The sequence below is a fragment of the Miscanthus floridulus genome, chromosome 8, assembly GCF_019320115.1.
Source record: "Miscanthus floridulus cultivar M001 chromosome 8, ASM1932011v1, whole genome shotgun sequence".
Lineage (NCBI taxonomy): Eukaryota > Viridiplantae > Streptophyta > Magnoliopsida > Poales > Poaceae > Miscanthus > Miscanthus floridulus.
The window spans coordinates 148,824,404-148,834,331 of NC_089587.1; the positions used below are offsets into that span (position 1 = coordinate 148,824,404).

The 9,928-nt window shown below is 53.1% G+C and overlaps 2 protein-coding genes and 1 non-coding gene across 5 annotated transcripts; 1 reads left to right on the forward strand and 2 right to left on the reverse strand.

Annotated features, from left to right (window-relative positions):
- The first annotated feature begins 1,881 nt into the window (after positions 1 to 1,881).
- Positions 1,882 to 6,050, forward strand: LOC136477353 (PAN domain-containing protein At5g03700-like). The gene is made up of 2 exons (XM_066475477.1): positions 1,882 to 4,552; positions 5,052 to 6,050. The coding sequence occupies exon 1, from the start codon at positions 2,895 to 2,897 to the stop codon at positions 4,455 to 4,457; it is 1,563 nt and encodes a 520-aa protein (XP_066331574.1). The 5' UTR covers positions 1,882 to 2,894; the 3' UTR covers positions 4,458 to 4,552; positions 5,052 to 6,050.
- Positions 6,051 to 6,388: 338 nt separating this feature from the next.
- LOC136478937 (U1 spliceosomal RNA) lies at positions 6,389 to 6,548 on the reverse strand. Its single transcript, XR_010764583.1, has one exon. It is a non-coding gene; the product is annotated as a U1 spliceosomal RNA (small nuclear RNA).
- A 356-nt stretch (positions 6,549 to 6,904) lies between these two features.
- Positions 6,905 to 9,388, reverse strand: LOC136477354 (putative RING-H2 finger protein ATL69). 3 transcript variants are annotated; one of them, XM_066475480.1, is made up of 4 exons: positions 8,947 to 9,388; positions 8,623 to 8,842; positions 8,396 to 8,505; positions 6,905 to 7,521 (listed from the first exon to the last, which is right to left on the reverse strand). In XM_066475480.1, exons 2-4 carry the CDS (start codon positions 8,809 to 8,811, stop codon positions 7,065 to 7,067), a joined length of 756 nt encoding a protein of 251 aa, XP_066331577.1. In that variant the 5' UTR covers positions 8,812 to 8,842; positions 8,947 to 9,388; the 3' UTR covers positions 6,905 to 7,064. The 3 variants fall into 3 exon arrangements, with proteins under 3 accessions (XP_066331577.1, XP_066331575.1, XP_066331576.1); XM_066475478.1 differs by having other exon boundaries at positions 8,396 to 8,842; XM_066475479.1 differs by having other exon boundaries at positions 8,396 to 9,388.
- Positions 9,389 to 9,928: the final 540 nt, after the last annotated feature.

Below are 9,928 nucleotides of genomic sequence, written 5' to 3' on the forward strand. Positions count from 1 at the left end.
CATTTTGCATATGGTTGAGCAACCAGATTATATCGCTGTGCAGATTTGGTTTGATATATAAACTGCTAATTAACCAGTGGCTTATGCCATTAAATATGCGGAAAGCTAAGAATCAACCAAGTGTGCTACGAATACCGTATTTTATGCTTCCAGTTCGTGCAAGCTTCAAGGTGTCGTCAACCCATCATCCGGTTGGCAGCCTGATTCATCGAGCTCATGAAGCTAAAGACGCGCGGTGGTCGTCCCATCTCGATCGAGTGGCTATGAAGAATCAGGTGTTGATGGCCTTATGTAGACATATCCTGATATCCCTAATTCCAGTAGTCAACTTCCTTCTGCAAGAGGATAAATTTCTATATATCAGAGCAGGAGAGTTTGGCCGCCGCTCAGGGTGGCCACGTCGCCCCCCTCGTTTACAGCCGTAGGATCTTCGCTTCAACGTCCAGATTTCGTTTCATCTACTGTTCTGGTCTGCGTGTTCTGGAGCCTTCGTTCATTCGTTTACTCTCCGCCTCGTTACTGTGCCCGTCCTCATCCTCTCGCCTGTACGCTCCCTCTCTCGCTCCTGAGTCGCCACGCGACTGAGGCGACGGCGTAGGCCGACCTCAGAGGTGGCCGGCCCTCCGCGCGGCGACGGCCACACTCCTCCTCCTCCACCACCACACCACTTCCTCCTCGCGACGCAAGCCAGCGGGTTGCGCGGCCTAGGGTTTGGCCCCACCGTCGCCGGTCGTCCCCACGGCCACGCGGGCAGCCAGCTGAGGCCCTGACGCGCCGGACGGCTCTAGCGGCGGAGGGACCTCCGTGGTGGGCGTGGATGACGACGGGAAGGTCACGTCAAAACCTCGGCGGTGGATCTGAAGCGGCCGCTCGCGGGGCCCCTCCCGGCGACGGATCTGAAGCTGGAGCGCGGCGTGGACCTCGCGCCCGCAACGGAGGCGGTCGATCTGCGCCGAGCAGGCAGATCCAGCGCGAGGCCTCCCCGTCTCCACTGGATCCGGCTGCATGGGCTCCACCGTCGCGCTGGCAGGGCGATGGCGCCCCCGGCCTGCTGCGCCTGCCACCCCGCGAGCTAGCCCCCGCCGTGCCTGCCACCCCGTCGCGCTGGCAGGGCGATGGCGCCCCCGGCCTGCTGCGCAGCGCCGCATGTGGGCCCCCACGATGGGCGGCCCGACGGCGGTGGATGTCCTCGGCCACAGAGCGGCATGACAGGCCCATGCCGGTAGCCGCCACCGCTGCTTCCCCCGCGTTGCCCCTTCCAGCCGCTCCGCGTGTGCTCCACCAAATGGTTGGATTTCTTCGCTCCCCATTCAATCTATGTAGTGAATCGGGTGAAAAAAATCCCATTTATCTCCTTTCCTCCCTTGCCGGCGCGCGCGAGGGTGCGCGTGATGGACTAGTGGATACTATATACCAAATACAGTAGGAGGCACTGCCAACTTACCAAGTGCGTCATGATTTATATACTCCTCGAGCGCCTCTGTTGTTTATCTTCTGATCGGTAGAAAGTCTGGCTTTCGAGCATGTTTTGTTGCCGGCCACGAGTTGCCACGCCTAAGGTTAAGTATTTGTCACATTATGGTTTGCCACACTCTAGGATAAAATCGAACTGTTTGGTTCCTTACTAAACTGTGGCAAAAATTGTGTGGCTATTGTTTGGATGGTTGCCACAAGAATTTGACAAAATTGCCACATATGATTTAGATCACATTATGTTAAAATCAAATCACCAATTTGTATGATGTTTCTTATGAAGTGAGAATAAACAAGAAAATTTAGAATAATATAGGTAATTAGTGGTCTGGAATACCCTTTCTTTTCTTATTTTTTTCACTTATTTTTATTTTTCCTCCTATTCTCTCTCTACCCCAATACCCCGTCCACCGCCCCACTCCCACGGACGCAACCTTATCTTCTTCGGTTCTTCCCACCACACGCGATGTCTTATCTTTCTTCCCATCGCACGCGATGTGCCCAGGGGCCTGACAGCCGCGCGCTCGCGCATCCTCGCGGCCCGGCGCCCCGGGGCAGCCTCGTGCCCTTGCGGCCCGTCCCATCCACCTCTCGGCGGGACTCCGGCACGCGCGGTTGCTATTGCCGCGTCTTCGACTCCGCCGAGCGCGCCTCGTCGATCGTCGTCGTCTCCCTCTTTGACTCCGCCGAGCGCGGTTGGGCGCGGTGACATGGTGAGTTGGGCCCGTGCATCCGGTGGCCGCCGCGGACGAGCTCATGGGAAAGAGGCAGGCGGCCACATAGCAGGAGGAGCGGCAGGAGGTTTGTGGCGGAGGCGGAGGAAAAGCTCGCCACACTTTGGCGTAGAAGAACTGTGGCGAGCTCTTCGGTGAAGTGTGGCGAGCCTCAGTTTGATCACGAACCAAACACCTACCGAAGCATCCATGGCGAGCCTCAACTTAGGCGTGGCGAGTGGTGGCCAGCAACCAAACACGCCCACCGGCAAGTAGGCAATCTGAAGGAGTATATAAATGCCTGCTGCCGATCGTAATCTCATGGACAGGAAGAAGCCAACACTAATCAGTTCAGTGTCCTCGGTGCTTAATGCTCATTGACCAAACTCCCCATCCGCCCCATGTCGCCTTCCCTGCTTAAGCTTTATCTTCTCTTGCTGAGCCACGAGTGGCATGGCACACGACTATGCTCATGCTGTGCTGTGCCTGTGCATCACTCTCCGCTGAGTCGCTGGTACGGAAGTAGGCTGGTAGCTCACAGGGCCAGCGGCCACCCCACCATTCCAATGGTCAGTGGACAAAAAGATATTGCCGGCTCTTGTCGGCTCCTGCTCGTCCGTCACTACTGACTCGATCTCTTAAACTCATCGGCTTTCAAGAATCCATGCAAGAATCCGATCTCGAAACTACAGACCATCGATTGCTAACATGGAAGCAGTGATGGGAAGGATTCATCTTGTACTGGTGCAGTGCGTGGCTGCGGCGGCGCTGATATCTTCATTGACCGGCGGCGCCGCCGGCGAGGCAGCGGCGGCCGCGGCGCAGGAGCTGCGGCAAGGCTTCTCCGTCGCCCACGACCAGTCCTACTCGCAGTTCCAGCCAGTGCTCGCCGACCCCACCGGCGTCTTCGCGCTCGGCTTCCTCCGGGTCAACGCCACCATGCTGGACCTCGCCGTCCTCCACCTCCCGTCTGCCTTCCCGCTCTGGCGCGCAATCCCCGACCGCCCCGCGCCATGGTCTACAGCCGCCTCCCTCTCCTTCGACGGCGGCCTCGTCCTCACCGACCGCGCGGCCAACAAGGTGCTCTGGTCCACCGCTGCCACCTCTGCCTCGGCCGGCGACCGCGCCGTCCTCCTCGACACGTCCAACCTCCAAATCCAGAGCACCGGTGGCAGTTCGCCCGATGTCTTGTGGCAAAGCTTCGACTACCCGTCGGAGACTATCGTCCAGGGCCAGAACTTCACCTCCGCGGCGACGCTTTACACCATCGACCGGCGCTTCGCCATGCGGATGGGGAGCAACTACTTCGGCCTCTACATCGAGCCGCCGCCGCCGTCTTCGGGCGGCGGCGTCGCTGCCGCCATGTACTTCAGGCACACGGCGATGGAGGCCAAGGCCCAGATCGTGGCCGGCGGCGGCCCGACCTATGCGCGCGTGGAGCCCGACGGCTTCCTCGCCATGTACCAGAGGGAGGGCCCACCCGCCGACGTGCTCTCCTTCGACACCTTCAACCGCGGCGTCCGCGCCCTCCGCCGCATGACTCTGGAGCCCAACGGCAACCTCCGCGCCTACTACTGGGACGGCGCCCGGTGGGCCCTCGACTACACTGCCATCAACGACCCATGCCAGCTGCCCACCACCTGCGGCGCCTACAGCATCTGCGCGGAGCCCAGCGGCCGCTGCGAGTGCCTGGCCAACGCGACCGATGGCTCGGGCTGCGCCGCGGTCGTGCCCGCCGCCTCCATCGGGAGCAGCCTTTGCGGCACCACGGGCGGGGAAGTCGGTGGGCTGTACTGGGCGGTGCGGCGGCAGGGCGTGGAGCCGGTGAACAAGGAGCTGCTGTGGTCCGAGCAGGCGACGTCCGCGACGGACTGCGAGGCGCGGTGCGAGCGCAACTGCAGCTGCTGGGGCGCGGTGTACAGCAATGGGACCGGATTCTGCTACATCATGGACTACCCGGCGCAGCTTCTGGTGGTGGGCGACGACAGGAAGATGGGCTACTTTAAGGTCAGGAGCCTGGAGGAGGAAGGGACGCGCCGGCACGGCGGTGGGCGCGCGAGCGGGGTCAAGGCGGCGCTGCTTGTTGTCGGCATCGGGGCGGTGGTCCCTGCCGCTGCGTTCGGGGCGTACAGGGTGTGGGACAGGAGGCGGCGGACCGCCGCGGACGCGAGGCGGCAGATGGGCGCCGCCGATGATGGGCTCTCGCCGGGGCCGTACAAGAACCTGGGGTCCTTCAGCTCCGTCGAGCTCACCAACTCCTTCCGGAGGTAACCAGGCCTGAGGCGAAGGCGACTGAGATGTGGAGCTGTCCGATCGCATGGATATCTCAGCCGTGAATGGGACAAGGACAAGGCCGTGCTTTTTAAGTAAAATTTTTTTTTCTCTCCTAACAAATTAGTTTAGCTTTTTAGTTAAGCAATAAGGCCAGGCCAAGAGCTTATTGTCTAGAATTGAGCCCAATTCCATGTAAGGCCCAAGTGTGTTTGTGCTATTCAGCTTTGTGGCTGAGCACAACAAATACATTTATATTTTGCTAAAAAAAATAAATACATCCTATCATATACTCTTATCCTATCTATATACTCTTAAAAAACTAAACCCAACTAACTATTTCTTTAAACATTATGTCCACCTAATCAATCCACTGTCAGATGCATTTATAACTTACTAGCATTTACAATTATGATCTACATGTCAGCAGGACACATTATCTACTAACATGTAATTAGTTGTCCACAGCAATGTGCCACGTCATCCACTAACACATTAACTTATAATTGTTGATCCCTTTATATAAATAATTTTATTCAGCAGCCACGACCTTTCACCTCTCCCGGTCATTTATGCACCCTGTTATTTATGCAGCACTACAGCAGCAAGGAGCCAAGGATCGTCTTCGCTCTCAGCTCGGTGATCGATCTTCAGCGACAAATCGATTGCACAAGCCAGCTACCTATGGCAAAGTCTCCAGATCAATCTTCATCAACGATTCTATATTGCTGATTTTTTTTTATGCATAAACCATTTGCTGCCAGTACACATGAGAATTTTTCTGCTTCTCTCTTCAATAAAGTCAATCGATGATATCGTACGCTGTTGGCTATTTAATTTTTGTTAATCATGATTGAGTTGGATGCTTCTGTTTGGCTGTGATAGATTATTAATTATTCAGATTTCATTTGATGCATACTACGACGTAATTTAGAATACACCTCCAGATTAATATGGTATTTATTTTCAATTAGTTGTTCTTAATGACTTTTACAGCAAGAACCGGAACACTAAACATGAATTAGCTGCCATCATCACTTCGCATGGCAGAAGCCACAAGGTATTTAACTTTTTTGTCATTTTCCTAACTTATGTTTTTATATTTTTGAATTATCATGCAGTCTTCAGGAACCATTTCTGGAGGTTATCACTTTAAATTACTAATGTGCTAAATTTGAATATATCTCTTCTTTTTTCAACAAACAATATATATTTCCTTAATCATTATAATTGTCTGTCTTCAGGATGATGTAGCTTATGCCCCTCATGGTTTCTGAGATTTACAAATTGTTTGTGTTTTCTACAGAGAATAGAAATATCTTTTCTTTAGTGGGTTCTATCTATATTATTGTCCTTTCTCTAAAATATCGTTTAGGAATTAAAATATCATGTTTTTTTTTTATGGAATATACTTCATGTAAGTCTATTGTTCAAGTCAGTGATAATATCATTTACGAATTCCTGTTTAAGAAACATTTGTCCATTTCCTTTATGTGAAAATTACTTCTATTGTGTAGTTTTCTTCAAGTTAGTCATTAACCCCATGTTAGGCTTCCTTTATTTGGAATACAATGCACCATATCATGCTCTTGGCAAATTCCAAATGCTCTGGATGCTCTCCATAATTCACTATCTAAAATCTTTTGCTTCTTTCAATAACAATTTTTTTTTAAATCCCGCAGCAACACGAGGAATTCACCTAGTTTATATTAGATATAGAATACAATACAGTTTTTATATTTTTAATTAAATATATGGATAGTGCGAGATTATGAAGAGTCACGCTGTAACAAAATTTCAGCTTACAACTAAATCTACAGTGCTCAAGGACCAGATTATAAAAAACAAGCTTCAACAAAACTTCAGACCAAACCAAACCAAGGACCCAATTTTAAGACATGAAGGACCAAAGTTTATGTTCTATGAAATGGCAGGGGCCGCGCGAACGCGTACCCCCTCTACCACAAATAATGACGACCACTCTCCCACCTGGGGAGATGGTAGGACTGCACATCCACCAAATGCAATGTGGGCCACAGACCCAGGCCATGGCCCTTCATGATCGGCTATTGACCCCGTCCAGGTAAGTAATTGGCAAAGTAGCCCCTGGCCTTTCTTTTATAGCGAGCCTTCCCGTCTGGTTGTCCTCAGGCAGGCGAGGTGGTACTAAAGGAGCGCACCTAGCCTGGTGTGGTGGTGCCCCTCTTTTGTCTTCTGCATCTGCGCTCCGAGTCTGAACTGTGCGTTCTTCCGTGGGCCTACTTGTTGGTGGGCCTGCATGTCCGGGCCGAATTTCGTGCCTTCCATTCTGGTCCGTTCCATTCCATGTCATTCAGATTGTATACACTGACTGGACACTGCGGAGTGCGGAGTGAATGAAAAAAAAACATTCGATTCAGGCTATTGGATCACAGACATGTGCATCCATTAATTCAACTAAGACTGTAGAAGCAAGTGCAATGAGCTTTATGATAAGAATGAATCCTGTTAAAATTAAACCAGAGCGAATTCCCCAGACTAGCCCCTCCCTAAACACAATCTCAATTCACAGAATTCCGTTCCAATCTCAGTTCCCAGGCATGTGTCAGCGAGCATGCACTAGCCTAGCTAGCAATGTTCGGACGCGCCGGCGCTGCCTTCGCTCTGCCTCGCCGCGTCGGCGCAGTGAGAATGGTCAGCAGCAGCAGGGCTCGGGTCTCCCGAGGTGGCGGGCTCTTCGGAGATGATCTCCAGCAGGCCATCGGCGCCCATGTCGTCCGTGTGGTGCTGGTGTCCGACTGCCTGCGGTGACGTGCCGAGGTCGGACGAGGACGCGGGGACCTGCTGGGCGGCGGCCGCGGCCGCGGCCACGGGGCCCCTCGCTGCGGCGCCGGCGACGAGGAGGCTGTAGTCGAGCGGCGTGGCGCGGGTGCCATTCTTGGCGCGCAGGGAGGCGCGGCAGACGGGGCAGGTGGGGTGCTGCCTCAGCCAGGCGTCGATGCAGGCCGCGTGGAAGGCGTGGCCGCAGGCGGGCAGCACGCGCACCACGTCCTTCGCCTCGTACCCCTCCAGGCACACCGTGCACCTGCACCGCCACAGAGAGCACGCGCGTTCTTGTTAGTTGACATGGGGGAAAAAAAATCTCTGCAGTTCATATCTGGGCACTACTGTTGTGTTGGCGTCAGGGTTACTACGTGATTGGTGATCGTCATATTCAGCACGGATGTTAATTGTTAAGACATTGAACAGAAATGGGCCCAACGGCCAATGTTGCTTTCACTTTGACTGTGTGCCAATGTCAACCTCAGTCTGACAGAGTCCCAAATTGGCAATGACGCTTAGTTCCTCCCCTAAAGTTGAGTCCTTGTCACGTCGGATGTTTGACACATGCATGGAGTATTAAATATAGACTAAAAAAAATAACTGATTGCACAGATTACGACTATTTTACTAGACGAATTTTTAAGCCTAATTAGTCCATGATTTAATAATGTGGTGCTACAGTAAACATATGCTAATGATGGATTAATTAGGCTTAATAAATTTGTCTCGTGAATTACTGAGGACTTATCTAATTTGATTTATTAATACTATCCGAACACTCCCATATGACACAAGATGTGACACCCCTAAATTTTACCCCTGGATTTAAACACCACCTTAATATGGGCTTTCACATGGTGTGATAAGTCAGTTTCAGCAATAAAAAAATTTATTCTTGTACGTTGCCATATTGGTTCTCTCTATGGGCTGCAAAAGGGTTTATGAATTGTCCCTATTGTCTACTGTCATGCCATGGTCTACAAATGGTAGCAAATTAAGGTTAGCAAACCGAGGAGGATGCTACTTTAATCGTGGCAAAATGCAACTTTACTCTATAATCCATCTCCTATTGGTCATCTCAGGTACCAAGACGAGCATCAAGGAAGAGAAAGAGAAAAAGGCTTGGATATCTTAACTGCGACTCCTCCTGCACCGGCGGCGGTTGCTGGCCACCGCCGTCGCCGAGCTTGACGGTGGGGAAGGTCGTCACGACGGACGGCTCCAGGGCGTGGATGCCGCGCTCCACCTGCACGGCCACACAGAAACGATTCTGATTCCCATTCGCCTTCATCCAAAACCCCTGCGCTATCAAAGAGCACGGAAGGATGGATAGATAGCAGGGCGGGTCGGGAGAACGCCTCACGTTGTAGCCCTGGACGACGACGGCGTCGCCGGCCGCGGCCGCGGCCGCTCTGGCTCTGGATAGGTGGAGGCGCGCGCAGAGCAGCCTGGTGAAGACGAAGAGCACGAAGAAGGCGCTGACCGAGAAGGCCATCACCGTGGTCACCATGTTCATGCCCATCCCGCCGGCGCCGCCCTTCGAATCTGACATTGCTCCAGCATCTCAGAACCGGCGCGGCCGTCTGCGCAACAACAATCAAAGCGGCTCATTCATGCTCTTTGCCGCCTATTGAAGTCTCTGAGAGATTAACCTGCTTCTCTCCACTGCTACGAAGTACGAACGTACCTGGACGGTCGAATTGCTCGGCCTGGCCTGCAACTGCAAGGACGACGCGCTATCCACTCTGCATCCCGCCCCGTCGTTGCAGGGTAATTAAAGAGCACGGGGACGAGGAGGAGGAGGAGGACGAGGAGGAGGAGGAGGAGGAATAACCGCGGATAGAGGCAGGCATGGCGATGGCGATGGCGATGGCCAGTGTGCCCTGCGCCTGCCGCGCCTATGGGAAGTTGTTTAATTTTTTAGCTCCTCCTAATCGCGATAAATAATCTATGCTCACTTGTCGACCGCAGGGCGGCAATATTCATATCCGGGGGCGGGGAATCTAATCCCATTGTTAATGCGCTTGCTTGTTGTCGTTGGATTAGCCCGCGATTAGCAAGTCAATCATGGAGATTGGAGGGGCCCAACGGCCCGAGCAAAGCGAAAGCTCTCGCTTTCACCGGAGCCGCGGTGGACTGATGGGTGCGCAGCGTGGTGGACCGCCTCTGCTCGCCGTTGTTGCCGTGTCGAATTTTTTTCGCTCCTTGCGACAGGTTGTGACTTGTGTGATAGTATTCGCAGTGTCGTCCGCGGCACATTGTGAGTTGTGACCGACCTTCTTTTTAATTTTATTATTTCCCTTTTATTAATTATTAATCGTGACCAAACTGTGGCCGACCTGCCCGGCAAACCATGTGCTTAAACTGTTATACACCGTCAGAGCAGATGACACGGCATGGCGAGTGAAATGCACGCATGTACCATGTATTTTATATATATGCGCTGATTAGAATCAGATTCTAGACGAAACCAATCCAAAATCCTACCCAAACGTGGTACATGCGCTGACTAGAATCTGATTGTGTTGGCCGCATACGGTAGAAGCAAGCGAGCAATGAACTGGCAGTCTGCACGTCGTGATCTCCCTTGCGCAGAGAAGGAACTCCCCGCTCGTACAATGAAGGAAGGGCCCGCGAGGAATAGGAAGGAGCTGCACACCTCTCATCTC

Coding starts and splice junctions, on each gene's coding strand:
- LOC136477353 (XM_066475477.1), top strand. CDS start 2,895: ATGGAAGCAGTGATGGGAAGGATTCATCTTGTACTGGTGCAGTGCGTG.
- LOC136477354 (XM_066475478.1), bottom strand. CDS start 8,811: ATGTCAGATTCGAAGGGCGGCGCCGGCGGGATGGGCATGAACATGGTG. Junction 7,522..8,395: donor CCGGTGCAGGAGGAGTCGCA/GTTAAGATATCC, acceptor GTGGCGGTGCAG/GTGCACGGTGTGCCTGGAGG.